This window comes from Leucoraja erinacea, chromosome 15 (assembly GCF_028641065.1).
Source record: "Leucoraja erinacea ecotype New England chromosome 15, Leri_hhj_1, whole genome shotgun sequence".
NCBI lineage: Eukaryota > Metazoa > Chordata > Chondrichthyes > Rajiformes > Rajidae > Leucoraja > Leucoraja erinaceus.
In genome coordinates this window covers 29,918,304-29,937,225 of record NC_073391.1, presented here as the reverse complement: position 1 = coordinate 29,937,225, position 18,922 = coordinate 29,918,304, and the positions used below count along the sequence as shown (strand labels likewise).

At 48.3% G+C, this 18,922-nt stretch overlaps 1 protein-coding gene across 2 annotated transcripts in view; it reads left to right on the top strand.

Moving 5' to 3' along the window:
* The window catches only part of lzts2a (leucine zipper, putative tumor suppressor 2a), a 120,908-nt gene extending 108,341 nt beyond the window's left edge, over positions 1–12,567 (top strand). For both annotated transcript variants that reach the window (XM_055646990.1, XM_055646991.1), the window contains 3 exons: positions 2,478–2,975; positions 5,830–6,723; positions 8,977–12,567. In XM_055646990.1, coding sequence (XP_055502965.1) covers positions 2,517–2,975; positions 5,830–6,723; positions 8,977–9,681 — 2,058 coding nt within the window. In that variant the 5' untranslated portion in view covers positions 2,478–2,516 and the 3' untranslated portion in view covers positions 9,682–12,567. The remainder of the gene's footprint in view (positions 1–2,477; positions 2,976–5,829; positions 6,724–8,976) is intronic.
* Positions 12,568–18,922: the final 6,355 nt, after the last annotated feature.

Genomic DNA, 18,922 nt, shown 5'->3' with positions numbered 1-18,922 from the left:
TAGATCAGGTATGATTGATTGACGGAGTAGATTTGATGGGTTAAATGGCCTAATTCTGGTGCTGTCTGTGTGGAGTTTACTTGTTCTTTCAGTGACGACTTTAGTTTCCTCCATTTGTCATAGTCATAGAATCAAACACCATGGAAACAGGCCCTTCAGCCCAACCTGCCCATGGCGACAAAGATGCCACATCTATGCTAGTCCCACCTCCCTGTAAACCTTTATTATCCATGTACAAGTCCAAATGTCTTTCAAATGTTACATTGACTTGCCTCAGCTACCTCCTGTGGCAGCTCAGTACGGTGGCGCAGCAGTAGAGTTGCTGTCTTACAGCGCCAGAGACCCGGGTTTGATCCTGAATCAAGGTGCTGCTTGTACGGGGATTGTACGTTCTCCCCGTGACCTGCAGTTTTCTCTGGGTCCACCAGTTTTTCCTCCAACACTCCAAAGACGTGTAGGTGTGCAGGTTAATTGGCTTCGGTAAAATTGTAAATTGTCCCTAGTGTGTGTGGGATAGTGTTGACCGACGGGGATTGCTGGTCGGCGCGGACTTGGTGGACCGAATGGCCTGTTATCGCGCCTTATCTCTAAACTTGGTGTAAGCCTGGTGATTGTGGGAAATATTCTGGTACAGAGGGAGCAGGGTGATGTGCCGGCTCCAGACTTCAATCATTTATATAGCCCCTTGCAGCCCAAGGTGAAGGTACCGTGAAATGCTATGTTTTGCCCACCGTGTCCGCACCGGCCAGTGATCCCCATTACACTAGCGCACACTGCACTATAGGGACAATTTACAACTTATACCGAAGCCAAGTAACCTACAAACCTGCATGTCTTTGGGATGTGGGAGGAAACCGGAGCATCCGGAGAAAACCCACGTGGTCACAGGGAGAACGTACAAACTCCGTACAGACAGCACCCCCCATAGTCATGATTGAACCCGGGTGTCTGGCACTGTAAGGTAGCAACTCTACCGCTGTGCCACCCTGCCACCCTGTGACAGGAATCAGGCCAGCCAACCAGTAAAGTACAGAGGCAGTACAGCACTGTCTGAGGGAATGCCACTGGAATGAGAGATGTTACAAAGCCACCATTTCCTTTCTCAGTTGAATGTTACAGGCACCTTGGCAACATTATGAAGATCAAGAGATGGCAAGGAATTGCAGAAACTGGTTTACATAAAAAGACTCCAAGTGCTGGAGTACCTCAGTGGGTCAGGCACCGTCTCAGGAGAACTTGGATAGGCGATGTATCGGGTCGGGACCCTTCTTCAGACTGACTTTCACTTCTTTCAGGGAAATTTGACGAAGGGCCCCGACCCAAAATGTACCTGTCCATGTTCTCCACAGATGCTGCCAGACCCGTTGAGTTACTCCAGCACTTGGTGTTTTTTTTTTTGACGATCAGCAGTGTTTTCCCCACAGTGCCCTGGACAGTGTTTATACCCACACTCAACGTTGCCGGGATTATCAGGCTGTTTTTACACCATCCTTTGTGAGATCTTGTTGTGCTTCATTGACTACCTTGTTTCAAATGCACATCATTAGTGTAGGGATACAAGGAGCTGCAGATGCTGGAATCTGGAGAACTATAATTCTGCACTCTGTATCTTCCCCTTTGCTCTATCTATTGCACTTGAGTTGGAACTGATTGTATCTATGTATGGTACCTCTAATCCGTTTGCATAGCATGCAAAACAAAGCTTCTCATTTTACCTCGGTACACGTGACATTAATAAACCTAAACCTCAGTCTTCACCTAACCATCATTTACCAGTGTCTGGACAAACTCATTGTCAACTCTTTATTTCTTTGTTTCAGCCGACTTTCATGTGACGATAATATGTTGAGCAAAACACAAAGTGCTGGAGGAACTCAATGGGACAGGCAGCATTTGTGGTGGCAAGTGGACAGGCAACACATTGTGTCAGGACCCTTCTCCAGGCTCATTGGTTTTGGGATGTTTGCTGGTATTATAAGCAAGACATTTATGGCGTCAAGGCAGTGCAGCATTGCAGTTGCTGCCTTACAGCGCCAGAGACCCGGGTTCAATCCTGATGATGGGTGCTGTCTGTAGGGAGTTTGTACGTTACCTCTGTGACCACGTGCGGGTTTGTAGGTTAATATGCTTCTGTAAATTGTCCCTCGTGCGTAGGATAGAACTAGTGTACGTGTTGATCGCTGGTTGGGGTGAACTCGCTGGGCTGAAGGGCCTGATTCCGTGCTTTATCTCTAAGTGTGGTTTGTAGGTTAATTGGCATCTGTAAATTGTCCCTGATGTGGAGGATAGAACTGGTGTACGGGTGATCGCTGGTTGGCACTGACTCAGTGGGCCAAAGTGCCTGTTGCCACGCTGCATCGCTTAACTGAACTAAACTAAACTATGTACATTTTGAAATTCCCAAAGTATGTTTCACAGATCTTATAATTTTTTCTCCCTCTCTCTCTCTTTGTCTCTATGTTTTACCTGGTTGCTAGGGACCCGAGATACAGTGGACATTGTGACAGGTCATCACCATGGCAATGGTTCAGGCAAATCCCTTGACTTCTGAGCGCCAGAGTCCAGTCAGTGGAAGGAAGCTGCAGCCTTCTTCACCGACGGTGCTTTTGCCGATCGCCATGGGTAGCGTCGGCAGTCTCGTCTCCGGCCGCAACTACCATGACAAGCACTGCAAAGCCACAGAATACGGCGGCAAGGGTCGGAAAACTGGCCAGATCCAGAATATTTTCAGGCAGCAGGATGGACACCTAAAAAATGGCTATTCCCAGGACTGCGTTGGGGCGATGGCGGCCAAGAAGCAGAGTGGGAACTACGTGCATACGAAGGACGACCGGCGCAATGGAGGCTGGAACATGATCGAGTCACCGACCAGCCCTTGCAGTGACACCGAGGACACACGGGAAGGAAAGCTGGCCAATGGAAACATCCGCGGTCCACCGCCAAAGATTATTCCAGTGTCGGGCAAGCTGGAGAAGGTAGGGTCACATGGAGAACCTTCCCTGGGAAAACGGCGCCATGCCGCGTTACGTATTCACTGCCACAACTCTTTGTGCTGTGTGTTAACAGGCACGGGTTTGATCCTGACCTCAAGTGCTGGCTGTGTGGAGTTTGCATGTTCTCCCTGTGACCGCATGGGTTTCCGCCGGGTGCTCCGGTTGCCTCCCACATTTCAAAGCCGTGTGGGTTTGTAAGTTTATTGGCTTCTGTAAAATTGCCCCTAGTGTGTAGAGTGGATGCAAAGGTGGGATAACATGGAATGAGTGTGAACGGATGATGGCTGGTCAGCACTGTCACTAATGCCCTTGAATCCTGGAGTCACACAGCACGGATACAGGCCCATCCTGTCCATGCGCATAGGGCGACACAGTGGCTAGTGCTAGAGTTCCTGCCTTACAGTGCCAGAGACTCGGGTTCAATCCTGACTACGGGTGTTTTCTTTACGGAGTTTGCACTTTTCTCCCTGTGACCGTGCTGCGTGTTTTCTCCAGGTGCTCCGGTTTCCTCCCACACTCCAAAGACCTACAGGTTTTTGTAGGTTAATTGGCTTCGGTAAAAATTGTAAATTGTCCCAAATTTACACTTTCCCCAGGATGGTGCTAATGTAATTTACAGAAGCCAATTAACCTACAAAACTGCAAGTCTTTGGAGTGTGGGAGGAAACTGGAGCATCCGGAGAAAACCCACATCTGGATCAACATAGATTCATAGAAAATAGGTGCAGGAGGAGGCCATTCGGCCATTCGAGCCTGCACCGCCATTCAATATGATCATGGCTGATCATCCAACTCAGTATACTGTACCTGCCTTCTCTCCATACCCCCTGATCCCTTTAGCCACAAGTGACACATCGGACACCCTCTTAAATATAGCCAATGAACTGGCCTCAACTACCTTCTGTGGCAGAGAATTCCACAGATTCACCACTCTCTGTATGAAAAATGTTTTTCTCATCTCGGTCCTAAAAGACTTCCCCCTTATCCTTAAACTGTGACCCCTTGTTCTGGACTTCCCCAACATCGGGAACAATCTTCCTGCATCTAGCCTGTCCAACCCCTTAAGAATTTTGTAAGTTTCTATAAGATCCCCCCTCAATCTTCTAAAATCTAGCGAGTACAAGCCGAGTCTATCCAGTCTTCATATGAAAGTCCTGACATCCCAGGAATCAGTCTGGTGAACCTTCTCTGTACTCCCTCTATGGCAAGAATGTCTTTCCTCAGATTAGGAGACCAAAACTGTACGCAATACTCCAGGTGTGGTCTCACCAAGACCCTGCACAACTGCAGTAGAACCTCCTTGCTCCTATACTCAAATCCTTTTGCTATGAATGCTAACATGCTATCTGCTGTAGTTCCCGCTGTAGTTTTTTTGAGCAGAGCTTGATCCAGGCCAGCCCCAGGCTACTGCGGGCTCTCCTTGGATGCCACGTCCCACTCCTCGCCCCTCCACCTTTGTTCCCCCGGGAACGTCTCCCGCATCCGACCTCGAGGGTGTGCGGTAGTCCAGACCCCGGGTCCTCCTCGTCTCTACTGCCCTCGCCCCCTCGCCTGTCGCGTCCGTCATCGCCAACTTCATCTTCCCGGTCCCGGTTTTCGGGGGACCAGCAGGGGCTGGCCCGGCATCCTCTCCCCCCTACAGGGTCTTGCGATCGTCCGCGGGTGATGAGTACTGTGCGGCTCAGCGTACTCTCCCTGCAGGCTGCCGGGCCGCCGAATGGTAGCCGGCTCAGCGGCTCCCCGCCAATCAGGACCTAGGCTCCATCCTGCCCCTTGTGTGGAGTTTGCACGTTATCTCTGTGCCCGCGTGGGTTTCCTCCGGGTGCTCTGGTTTCCTCCCACATCCCAAAGACCTGGTGGTGGGTTAACTAGCTATTGTAAATTGCCCCTTTGGTGTAGATTAATCGGGCGGCACAGTGGTGTGCAGCTGGTAAAGCTGCAGCCTAACAGCGCCAGAGACCTGGGTTTGATCCTGACCTCCGGTGCTGTCTGTGTGGAGTTTGCACTTTCTCGCTGTGATTGCATTGATGTCTCCCAGGTGCGCAGAATACTCAGAGGTGTCCTGGGTCTGCGTTGGCCATTCAGAAATGCTTAGTCAGGATCGGACCCGGGCCTCTTGCTCCGTAAGGCAGCAACTCTACCACTGTGCCACTGTGGCGGCCAATTTCACTGTAATAAGCTCCAGCAACTATTCCTCATCCCATCCACCAACCGATCAAGATCCTGCACAATATTTGAAATTTTTATAACCTTCCGTGCTATCTTCAATACCACCCACTTTAGTTGCATCTGCAAACTTAAACCTTAGAGTCGTAGAGAGCGATAGAGAGATACAGTGTGGAAACAGGCCCTTTGGCCCAACCTACCCACAACGACCAACATGTCCCATCTACACTAGTCCCACCTGCCTGCGTTTGGCCCTTATTCCTCGACCTGTCCTATCCATGTACAGTACCTGTCTAAATGTTTCTTAAACGTTGCGATATTCCCCGCCTCAATTACCTCCTCCAGCAGCTTGCTCCATACACCCACCACCCTTTGTGTGAAAAAGTTACTCTTCAGATTCCTATTAAATCTTTTCCCCCCTCACCTTAAACCTATGTCCTCTGCTTTTCGATTCTCCTTCTCTGGGCACGAGACCTACCCGATAGATCTACCCGATCTATTCCTCTCATTGTCTTGTGCACCTGTATAAGATCATCCCTCATCCTCCTCCGCTCCAAGGAATAGAGTCCTAGTCTGCTCAACCTATCCCTACAGCTCAGGGCCTTGAGTCCTGACCGGATCTATTCCTCTCATTGTTTTAAACTCCTGATCTTGTCCCATTCTCTTGCAGAACATCGAGAAAAACCTGATCAGGCCGACGGCCTTCAAACCAGTTGTGCCCAAGAACAGGAACTCAGTGCAGTACCTGGTTCCCCGCCCCATCAACGGGCTATCGGACAGCCAGGGGAGCCTGAACATCGTCTTCAACGGGAGCTCGCTGGGGTCGGTGATGTGCGGGGAGAAGCGCAACTCTCTGCAGAGCTACGGGTGTGCGAGGGGCAGCGTGCAGTCAGGGACGCTGTCTGACTCTGGCAGGAACTCGCTGTCCAGCCTGCCCACCTACAGCACAGGTGGCAGCCAGCAGCTGGACGGTGTGGGCTCATCCACGGGGCAGCTCCACCTGGAGGCGGGAGGAGGAGGTGGCGGCGGTGGCGGTGGCCATGGGTACCAGGAGCGAGGAGCGGTCTCCCTCCACAACTCAGACAGTGGCCGCTCCTCCTCCAGCAAGAGCACGGCGTCGCTGAGCGGCCGGGCTCCGGCACTGTCGGACGGCGAGCGCACGCCACCACCGCCCCCGCCACCGCCGGGCCACGAGGCAGCCGTGCGCGATCTGGAGGACAGGCTGCGGGAGCGCGAGGAGGAGCTGCAGCAGCTGCGCGAGAGCCTGGAGGAGAATGAGGCGGCTCTGTGCCAGATCTATGAGGAGAAGCAGCGGCGATGCGAGCAGGAGATGGAGGAGCTGCGCCGCAGCTGCGCCGGACGCCTGCGCCAGACCTCGCAGAAAGCACAGCGGATGCAGCAGGTGCTGCAGCTGCAGGTCTACCAGCTGCAGCAGGAGAAGAAGAAGCTGCAGGAGGACTTTGCGCAGCTGCTGCAGGAGCGGGAGCTGTTGGACAAGAAGTGCGCCTCCTTCGAGAAGGAGCATACTGAGCTCGGACCACGACTGGAGGAGACCAAGTGGGAGGTAGGTCCTCCTTCCCTCACCCCTCGCTCCACACGGAAAAGGCAGTGAAATTGACAAGGCCTTGAAATTGACAAGGCTCTGAAATTGACAAGGCTTTGAAATTGACAAGGCATTGTAATTGACAAGGCTTTGAAATTGACAAGGCCTTGAAATTGACAAGGCATTTGAAATTGACAAGGCATTGTAATTGACAAGGCATTGATATTGACAAGGCATTGAAATTAACCAGCAATTGCTTAAATTGGCACTTAACTCTTTTAACATTGTACCAAACAGCGTTTAGTATTTGCAACTTGCAGTCACTTTTAGTTGTTAAAAAGAACTTTGTATTTAAAAACAACTTGTTTCACAGTGAACACTTGATGGTTGGAGTGAATCCCTTACTTCCTTATAGTGGACAATCGGCAGTAACAGACACCATTCCCCCCCTCTCCCCACGGCCTGATATAATGAGGGTTTACTGTACCACAAGTTTTTCAGACATAGGAGCAGAATTAGGCCATTCGGCCCATCAAGTCTGCTCCGCCACTCGATCATGGCTGATCTTTTTCTCAACCCCATTATCCTGCCTACTCCCCGTAACCTTTGACGCCCTTACTAATCAAGAACCTATCAATCTCCGCTTTAAAAATACCTATTGTCTTGGCCACCACAGCCGTCTGTGGCAATGAATTCCACAGATGCACTACCCTATGACTAAATACATTTCTCCTCATCCCCATTTTGAAGTGTCCATCCTTTTATTCAGAGGCTGTGCCCTCTAGTTCTAGGAAGAAGCTGTTCCTGAGTCCGGTGGTGTACCCTTTGAAGCTTCTGCACCTTCTGCCAGATGTGAGCGGGGCAAAGGAAGGAATGACTGGGGTGGGACAAGTCTGTGATTATGTTGGCTGCTTTTTCGAGACAGCATTAAATGTAGATGGAGTCAATGGTGGGGATTCAGGTCTGTGTGATGGACTGGGCTACATCTACAACTCTCTGCAATTTCTTGTGGTCTCAGGCAATGCAGTACCCAAACCAAGCTCCGATGCTACCCGACTGCAAGCTTTCTATCGTGCATTTGTAGAATTTGGAAAGGGTGCAGGGACGATTTATGAGATTGTTGCCAGGACTTGAGTGCCTGAGCTATAGGGTGAGGTTGAGCAAGCTAGGACTCTATCCTTTGGAGCGCAGGATGATGAGGGGCGATCTTTCTAAAGGTGTACAAAATTATGAGAGGAATCGATCGGGTAGACACACAGTCTCTTGGACGGTGTAGGGAAATCAAGAACTAGACAACATACGTTTTCAGTGAGGGGGGGAAAGGTTTAATAGGAACCCGAGGGGTAACTTTTTCACACAAAGAGTGGTGGGTGTAATAAATGAGCTGCAGGAGGAGGTAGCTGAGGCAAATACTACCGCAATGTTTAAGAAACATTTGGACAGGTACATGGATAGGACAGGTTTAGAGAGATATGGGCCAAACACAGGCAGGTGTTGAGTATAGAAGTTGGGATGTAATGTTAAAATTGTACAAGGCATTGGTAAGGCCAATTCTGGAGTATGGTGTACAATTTTGGTCGCCTAATTATAGGAAGGATGTCAACAAAATAGAGAGAGTATAGAGGAGATTTACTAGAATGTTGCCTGGGTTTCAGCAACTGAGTTACAGAGAAAGGTTGAACAAGTTAGGGCTTTATTCTTTGGAGCGCAGAAGGTTAAGGGGGGGACTTGATAGAGGTTTTTAAAATGATGAGAGGGATAGACAAAGTTGACGTGGAAAAGCTTTTCCCACTGAGAGTAGGGAAGATTCAAACAAGGGGACATGACTTGAGAATTAAGGGACAGAAGTTTAGGGGTAACATGAGGGGGAACTTCTTTACTCAGAGAGTGGTAGCTGTGTGGAATGAGCTTCCAGTGAAGGTGGTGGAGGCAGGTTCATTTTTATAATTTAAAAATAAATTGGATAGTTATATGGACGGGAAGGGAATGGAGGGTTATGGTCTGAGCGCAGGTATATGGGACTAGGGGAGATTATGTGTTCGGCACGGACTAGAAAGGTCGAGATGGCCTGTTTCTGTGCTGTAATTGTTATATGGTTATATGGTTATAGGTGGGACTGGTGTTGATGGGGTATGTTGGTCAGTGTGGGTAAGTTGGGCCGAAGGGCTTGTTTCCACACTGTATGACTCCACGACTCGTAAGTTTGTCAGAGTCACTGGGGACATGCCGAGTTTCCTCACATCTTTTCCTGTTGCATCCCTCCCCCCCCCGTAGGTTTGCCAGAAGTCGGGGGAGATATCCCTGCTGAAGCAACAGCTGAAGGACTCCCAGTCTGATCTAGCCATGAAGAGCAACGAAATTGTCTCCATGAAGGCGCAGCTCCGCGAAGTTCGGGCGGAGCTTCAGGACCACGAGGACGAGATCCACGAGTTCCGGGATTTGGTGCACACCAAGACCTTGGAGCTGGAGGTGTGCGAGAACGAGCTGCAGCGGAAGAAGAACGAGGCCGAGCTGCTGAGGGAGAAGGTGGGCAAGCTGGAGATAGAGACCACGGGCCTGAGGGAAGCTCTGGGCAGCAGCAGGCAGCAGGCGGTCGGCACGTACGCCGAGCGGGAGGACGCCTTCCTGATGTACGAGAGCGACGAGGCCAAGGTGCAACGTCAAAACGCGGACAACCAGCAGGGCCTCTGGCAGCAGCTGGAGAAGCTGAGGGCCGAACTGATGTATGAGCGCAGGAGGAGCGAGAATCAGCAGCAGAACTTTGAGGTGGAGCGGCGAACATGGCAAGGGGAGAAAGAGAAGGTGATTAGGTACCAAAAGCAGCTCCAGCACAACTACATACAGATGTACAGGAGAAACCGGGAGCTGGAAAGGGAAATGAGACAACTTAGTGTGGAATTGGAAGCTAGGGAGTTGGATGACCTGGAAGCGCGAAATGAAGACATTCGATTTGAGGAGATCACGGCAACAGAAATCTAAAAAAATGATTTTAATAAAGGACAAAACCACCTTTGCCAAATCTTTGTGTTAGATAAATATAATGATGGACAATCATAACTCTCTAACCTGTTTTAGTTTACTTCCAATGTTTGTAATAAAAGGGCCAATGACTGCTTTGACCTAATCTTCCTCCAGGCACATCAAGACATCTAGGTCTATCTTTGCTTCCACGGATGTTCCCATTAAGTGCTTTTTCAATCCCTCGCTGTGTGAGTGTAGGGGGACATACAATGAAATACAGCGGTGAAGTCGACTACACCAATGAGCGAACAGTCGGTAATGTTTGCAGTGAAATGGTTCTGTTCTATCGACACCCAAAACCAGGGGGATTTGGTGTTCATTATACTAGATATACCAGAGTTGTCCCTCTCTAATTAAATCAGTTAAAGATACAGCGTGGGGAAAGACCATTCTGCCCCCGGGCCGAGCATCGCTCGCCCCCGTTCACACTAGTTCCATGTTATCCCACTTTCTCATCCAGTCCTTATGGACTCTTACAGGCAATTTACAGAGGCCAATTAACCTACAAACCCGCACATCTTTGGGACGTGGGAGGAAACTGGAGGAAACCCATGCGGTCACAGGGAGAACGTGCAAACCTCACACCAACAGCGCCCGAGGCCAGGATCGAACCTGGGTCTCTGGCGCTGTGAGGCAGCAGCTCTACCAGCTGTACCACCCTGCCGCCCATCCACGTCCGTGGGCATTGACCTCTATCCCAAGAATATTCACCCAGTACCATTGCCACTCATCCACCATCAAAGGACAAGGCAAATTTGGCCAAGTTGATCTTTGGGTGTAGATAACTTTAGTTAAAAAGAAACAAAAGCAGTTATAAAAACAAAATGCAATAGGATGCAATTTCTCAGAATGGAAGTCAATTTTTCAGAATGGAATGGACTTGAAAATATACCTTGAAAAGTGCTCCTGTAAAATAATTCTGAATTCTGAGCACCTTTTATAAAATGGCATAAAACAATGAAACTGATATTCTTTTCTTTGTTGAATGGAGAAAGAGACTGGATTTTCAGCCAGATTTATATTTTAATATACTAAATGATCTCTGTAGTTGTTTACGTCAATGAGAATTCTGTCACTTGCTACCTATTCATGTTGAGGCCAGGATTGATTCTGGACAGATAGCGAGAAATATAAAGCTGAACTGTGGAAATCAGTATTCCTACTTTCCAATAGGATTAAGCCAGACTTCCCTGGGTAATTGGGATGGGATGCCATCATTGCTATGACCCTAAGTCAGTTTAGTTCTTTGATACAGTGTGGAAAGAGGCCATTCATCCCACCGAGTCCACGCCATCTATCAATCTCCTGTACACTAGTTCCATGTTGTACACTCTTTGGCATCCTACATTGGCTTTGGTAAAATTGTACATTGTCCCTGGTGTGTAGAATAGTGCTGGTGTAACAGGCCCAATTTGTCCATGCCCACCAGGTTGCCTCATTGGGCGGCACAGTGGTGCAGCAGTAGAATTGCTGCCTCATAGCGCCAGAGGCCTGGGTTCGATCCTGACCACATTGTCTGTACGGAGACAGATAAAGATTGGCTTCTGTAACGATTGTAAATTGTTCCTAGTGCCTAGGACAGTGTTAGTGATAGCTGGCCGGCACAGACTCGGTGTTCCTTCCTGCGCTGTATATCTAGTCTAAAGTCTACGCATTCAGGACAATTTGCAGAACCCATTTAACCTGCAAACCTGCAAGTCTTTGCAATGTGAAAGGAAACTGGAGCACCCGGAGAAAACCCTTGCGGCCACAGGGCAAATGTACAAACTCTGTTCAGACGGCACCTGTGGTCAGGATCGAACCCAGGTCTCAGGTGCTGTGAGGCAGCAGCTCTACCTCTGTGCCACTGTGCCATCCAGTGTTATAGAGCAGAATGGGATTGGGAAAAATATTCCTGCATCTTTTGCACTTGATGTCAAGTGAAAAATGTGGACAGTTTGTGCAGGCAAAATGTCCACCCATTCCACTAACACCATAATCCTCGCCGTCTTTCTGTCTGCCCACAACCGCATCCACAGTATATTTGCCAAGACAGAAATAAGGGTTGGTGGCTCTGACAAACTTCCTTTGCTCGGTTAGCTGCTTAAAAATAGGCACCTCTCACGTTGGCTCCTTCTCAGCCAAACCTATTGCTACATGGGACCAGTTCTCCACACAAACAGTATCTCATAACACATGGGAGCAGAATTAGGTCATTCAGCCTATCGAGTTCTTGTGAAATCTCCCTCCCTCCCCCCCTCATCTTAAACCTATGTCCTCTGGTTCTCAATTCCCCTACTCTGGGCAAGAGACTCTATGCATTTACCCAATCTATTCCTCATGATTTTACACAGCTCTATATGATCACCCCTCATCCTCCTGCACTCCAGGGAATAAAGTTCTCGTGTTCCACCAATTCTACATGGCGGTGGCTGATATGACTAACATTAGCCCTGCATCCCTACCTGCCTAGCCTGCTCAACCTCTCCCTATAGCTCAGTGCAATGGCGGAGCAGGATGTAGACTTTAGGAAATCTGGTCGAAACGATTCAAGAACCAGATTGTCTCAAAGAACTAAATAAAAGCTCTTGGGATGTGAGGATTTCACCTGCCCACTGCACACAGCATAACTGACGCCAGTGACTGTGCCGACCCACCTGTGCATGCATGTTTTATATGGAAAGCTAGATAATGTTATAATAATGGTTTATTCTCTACCTCGGCCATTTTGCTTTAAGTTTAGCTTAGTTTAGATTAGAGATACATCACGGAAACAGGCCCTTCGGCCCCCCTTGAGTCCGCACTGACCAGCGATCCCAGTGCACTAGCACTATCCTACACACGAGACACAATTTGCAATCTTTACCGAAGCCAATTATCCTACAAACCTGCACGTCTTTGGAAGTGTGGGAGGAAACTGGAACACCTGGAAAAAACCCCATGTGGTCATGTTATCCCACTTTCTCATCCACTCGCTACATACTGGGGCAATTTACAGAGGGCCAGTGAACCCACAAACCCACTCATTTTTGGGACATGAGAGGAAACCGGGGCACCCAGAGGAAACCCACACGGTCACAGGGAGAACGTGCAAACTCCATACAGACAGCACCTCTGAAGTCAGGATTGAACCTGGGTCTCTGGCACCGTGCCCACTCTACCAGCTGCACCACTCACTGTACCACCCCCCTGTACGGCTTTATTGGTCTTGCAGTCTGCCCCACTACCCCAGTGCTGATAACACACCAAGCCATCTTCACAGATTGTTGAAGCCCCTTGAAACTGCCTGCCTATTTTCTCTGTCATTTATTGAGTACATTTATTCAATGGTTTACAAGATGGGACTGTCGGTTGTCACAGTGACATTCGGGGTCTATTTATTGTCCATCTATAATTGCTCTAAGAATGAGAAACCAGTTTAAGAGTCAAATGAAGAAGGGTCCTGACCCGAAACATCACACACTCTATTCCTCCAGGGATGCTGTCTGACCCACTGAGTTACTCCAGCATTTTGTGTCTCTCTCTGGTGTAAACCCGCATCTGCAGTTCATTGTTTCCACATTAAGAGTCAACTAACTTGGTGAGTCTGGAGTCTGGAGTCTGGAGTCGCAGATGGATCAGACTGGGTAAGGATAACAGATTTTAATCTCCAAGGATATTAATTAACCTGATGGGTTTTCACAACACAAGACCTAAACAGCACGGCACGTGAACAGGTTCTTCGGCCCACAATATCTGTGCTGGATATGATGCCAAGTAAAGCTCATCTCCTCTGTCTGCAAGTGATCCTGTGGTTTTATGTTACTTGTGCTGAGACTGTTCGTTTACACAGAGGCGCAGAGGTAGAGGTTGCTACCTTACAGCGCCAGAGGCCCGGGTTCGATCCTGACCACGGATGCTGTCTGTATGGAAAGTAGAGGGGCGGTTGGGGGGGGGAGATGGAATTGAAGGTAAGAAAATAGACAATAGGTGCAGGAGCAGGCCATTTGGCCCTTCGAGCCAGCACCGCCATTCAATGTGATCATGGCTTGATCATCCCCAATCAGTTCCTGCCTTCTCCCCATATCCCCTGACTCCGCTATTTTTAAGAGCCCTATCCAGCTCTCTGAGAACCTGCCTCCACCACCCTCTGAGGCAGAGAATTCCACAGACTCACCACTCTCTGTGAGAAAAAGTGTTTCCTCGTCCCCGTTCTAAATGGCTTACTCCTTATTCTTAAACTGTGGCCCATGGTTCTGGACTCCTCCAACATCAGGAACATGTTTCCTGCCTCTAGCGTGTCCAAACCCTTAACAATCTTATATGTCTGACCTTATAACAATCTAAAATGCCAGAACAAAGTAGGGCCGGCAACAGATAACCAAGGGTGGAGCCCATAATGACCAATTGTTGGCTGGGTAAGAGGTGAGATTAGAGAAGGCCTGGTTGGCTGAAGCATTCTCAAATACATTTTTGCGAGTGTTGGCATCCAGACTGCTGGTGTGCTCTTTGGCCTGAAGAATGCAATGGGCTGATTGTTAAATCTGCAGCCTAAAATGCTCCTGATTTTTGTGTGACCTCATTTGAACTAAAAATGGAGCTTCAAAGTGGTCTTCTGACTCGCTTTTCATGGAGCAACCAATTTCTGGCAGGCATTTAGGGAAGGCTGGGAAAATATGAATACTGACTGACCACATCAAAGATAGACACAAAATGCTGGAGTAACTCAGCGGGTCAGGCAGCATCTCTGGAGGAAAGGAATAGGTGACGTTGCGGGTCAGAAGCCTTCAGACTGAGAGACACGTAACATGAGAGATCCCATTATTCAGTCAAAGGCCAAACTGGGTGAGGATGAGACCATTAGTGAAGCAGATAGGCCTTTACGACAGGGCGGTAGAGCTGCTGCATTACAGCGCCAGAGGCCAGGGTTCGATCCTGACCACGGGTTGCTTTACGGAGTTTGTACATTCTCCCGGTGACCCCGTGGGGTTTCTCCGGGTGCTCCGGTTTTCTCCCACGTTCCAATGAAGTGCGGGATTGTAGGTTAATTGGGCTTCTGTAGATTGTCCCCAGTGTGTAGGATAGAACTAGTGTGAACGGGTGGTTGATGGTTGGCAAGGACTAGGTGGGCTGAAGGGCCTGTTTCTACGCTGCATCTCTGAACTAAACTAAACAAGCTGAAGTTCCAGAGATTGCCATTATTGATACGATCAATTTTTGTTCCAGATTTAATGAATTGAATCTAACTTCCTCGGCTGCTGTGGTTGTGATTCAACGTGTGACTCCGGGCGGTCAATTAACCCAGTAACTCTTTCCAAATTTTTGTTTTATTAAGTCATGAAAAAGATCTTTCCAAATTGCATTTTTCCTGAAGGAAGTTTAGTTTATTTATAGTCATATGTACGGAGATGCAGTGAAATGTCTGTTCTGCATGCTATCCAGTCTAATGGTGGCCGATTACAGTCCCCCTTTCCCAATGACTGGTGGCCGATTGGGAAAGGGGGAGATGCAGCGAGACCTGGGTGTCATGGTACACCAGTCATTGAAGGTAGGCATGCAGGTGCAGCAGGCAGTAAAGAAAGCGAATGGTATGTTAGCTTTCATTGCAAAAGGATTTGAGTATAGGAGCAGAGAGGTTCTACTGCAGTTGTACAGGGTCTTGGTGAGACCACACCTGGAGTATTGCGTACAGTTTTTGGTCTCCAAATCTGAGGAAGGACATTATTGCCATAGAGGGAGTGCAGAGACGGTTCACCAGACTGATTCCTGGGATGTCAGGACTGTCTTATGAAGAAAGACTGGATAGACTTGGTTTATACTCTCTAGAATTTAGAAGATTGAGAGGGTCTCTTATAGAAACTTACAAAATTCTTAAGGGGTTAGACAGGCTAGATGCAGGAAGATTGTTCCCGATGTTGGGGAAGTCCAGAACAAGGGGTCACACAGCTTAAGGATAAAGGGGAAATCCTTTAAAACCGAGATGAGAAGAACTTTTTTCCACGCAGAGAGTGGTGAATCTCTGGAACTCTCTGCCACAGAGGGTAGTTGAGGCCAGTTCATTGGCTATATTTAAGAGGGAGTTAGATGTGGCCCTTGTGGCTAAGGGGATCAGGGGGTATGGAGAGAAGGCAGGTACGGGATACTGAGTTGGATGATCAGCCATGATCATATTGAATGGCTGTGCAGGCTCGAAGGGCCGAATGGCCTACTCCTGCACCTAATTTCTATGTTTCTATGTTTCTAATGTTCATGCTGAACATGAGTGTGGCACAGTGGTAGAGCTGCTGCCTCACAGCGCTTGAGACCCGGGCTCGACCCTGACCTCGGGTGCTATCTGTCCACTCAGATAACTTGTACGTTCTCCCTGTGACCGCGTGGGTTTCTTCCGATTGCTCCGGATTCCTCCCACATTCCAATAGACGTACTGATTTGTCCATTCATTGGCTTCAGTAACATTGTAAATTGTCCCTGTTATTTAGGACAATGTTAGTGTACAGGATGATCGCTGGTTGGCGCGGACTCGGTGGGCCAAAGTCCCTGTTTCCACGCTGTATCTGTAAAGTCTAAAGATTAAGAGTCCAATGGATCCTCTTCTGAAACAGCAGGCAGAGGGTGATAGGGTCACACAGCATGGAAACAGGCCCTTTGGTCCAACTTGCCCATGCCACCCAAGATGCCCCATCTACACTAGGCCCACCTGCCCCTGCTGGGCCTGTAAACCTTCCCTATCCACGTATCTGTCCAAATGTCTTTTACATGTTGTTACCTCAACTACCTTCTCTGGCAGCTTGTTCCATCTGCCCACCGCCTTTTGTGTTGAAATGTTACTCCTCAGATTCCTGTTAACTTTTCCCCCTCCCATCTTAAACCTATGTCCCCTGGTTCTTGATTCCCCTGTACTCTGGATAAAAGACTCTGCATTCACCCTATCTATTCATGATCTTATACACCTCCGTAAAATCACCCGTCATCCACCTGAGCTCCATGGTATAAAATCCTAGCCTGCCCAACCTCTCCCTGTAGCTCAGGCCCTCGAGTCCTGGCAACATCCACGTAAATTTTCTCTGCACACTTTCCAGCTTTTACAACATCCTTACAAACAGCGTGACCAAAACTGAACACAATCCTCCAAATGCTGCCTCGGCGATGTCACATTCTGGTGCCATCTTGCAATTTTCAAGTCTCTAAAAAGTCCTATCTTGGCCTAAGGATGGATGCAATTTCTTATTTTCTCACTTTAAAGCCTGGTGTCCTGGCTCGATGAAATAAGGGTCACGAAACAGTGAACCCATTCAGAGAAAGTGGTGGCTTCCGGCAATTTACTGATAAACTCAGTGAAACGTGTCGTCGAGTGTGTGAGAGGAGTGGATGATTTTTTTCAATCATTACAGCCCTGTTATTATTTGGCCGATTGAATGCGGATTTGATGCAGTAATTAGATGGTGAGGCAGCAATTTGTAGAGTCCTGCTAAATCTAATGGAGCCTCTTTTAATCTATGCCACAGATAACAGCCCAAGCACACTTCACAGAAGGCTCCATTATGTGTGCGCGCTCATTAAATGAGTTCATGTTCCATTTGATTCACCAGCCTCTTTGTTTGAGTCCATCAAAGGACTGGTGTTATCTCCTCACGGAGAGCATGTGGTGAGCTTCCCCACTTTAATGGCTCTGCATTTAAGTGTTTCATGCAGATAGATGCTAAATCGAATGACATGTTTCTCGTCCTATTAAGACGAGCAGGTTCACATCGCCACCTGCATCTGAGTAAGTCACTGCTTTCTCTGCTGAAGTTCACATCGTTGCTATCTCTGGTGATTAAACCTGTCTGCATCGCCACCACCATCTTCTTAGAGAATTCTTAAGTGAATGCAAAATACTGCACTCAGGCACTCAGCAACAACCAGAGGTTAGCTGGAAAGCTGTTACTAACTGCATCTGTCATAGAGGGAGTCATCGAATCATACACGTGGAAACAGGCTCTTTGGCCCAATTTTCTCACGCCTACCAATGTGCCCAACTATCCCACCTGCCAGCGTTTGGCCCATATCCCTCTAAACATATCCTGTAACTACATGGGCTTCCTTCGGGTGCTGCGGTTTCCTCCCGCATCTTAAAGACGTGCGGGTTTGTAAGTTAATTGGCCCTCTGTAAATTGCCCCTAATATTATAAGGAATGGCTAAGAAAATGGGATACCATAGAACTTGTGTCAACGGGTGAACGATGGTTGGAGCGGACTCGATGGGCCAAAGGGCCTGTTTCCATGATTTATCTCTAAACTAAACTATCCTAAATGCTTCTCAAACATTGCAATAGTACCAGTCTCAACCGCCTCCTCCTGTCCTTTATTGTGCTAAATATGTTTTTTTTACTTTAGTATAGCTTATTTAGTTTTGTTTATTGTCATGTGAACCGAGAAACAGCGAAAAGCTTTTTGTTGCGTTTTCTTGCCTGATACCAGCTAAGGATGAAACTGTTCCTGAATCTGAGGGAGTGACCAGGATGAGAATTGTCCGTGAATATGGTGGTGGCCTTGCTGAGGCAGGATGAAGTGGAGATGGAGTCAATTGAACGCTGGTGCTAAATGTGCAATCGAAGTGCAATAGATATATGGCAAATTCTGATTCTTGGACCTTGCCGAGTACACACCTTGAAAATCAGCAGGCAGCTAGCTCTACTTGAAGGAGAAGGTTCATCAGGTTAATTCCTGGAATGGGATGCAGAGACAAGCAACTTCAGATTGTGGTTTAACATGAAAGGACACAAAGTGTTAGAGTAACTCACCAGGTCAGGCAGCATCTCTGGAGGACATGGATAGGTGACATGTGTAGGAAAAAACAGCAGATGCTGGTTTACACCAAAGAGAGACACAAAATGCTGGAGTAACTCAGCGGGTCAGGCAGCATCTATAGAGAATAGGATTGGGTGAGATTTTGGGTCGAGACCCTTGTTCAGACTGAGAGACAGGGGAGAGGGAAACGAGAGGTATGAATAGGTTCAGAAGTTGAGCCAATTTTTCAGAGTGATTGTGAAATTCTTCCATGGACATTCTAAAAGTAATATTCTAAGACACTTTGGAAGGATTTTGCCATTGTTCATGAGATCTTTCATGTCTCTGAAAGGAAAAATATTCATGCTGCCATATAATTTTGCAAGGCTAACAGATTGTCATAAAAACCCATCCTGTTCACTAATATCCCTCAGGGGCGGAAACCTGCCACCCTTCCTCTGCCTTGCCCTGA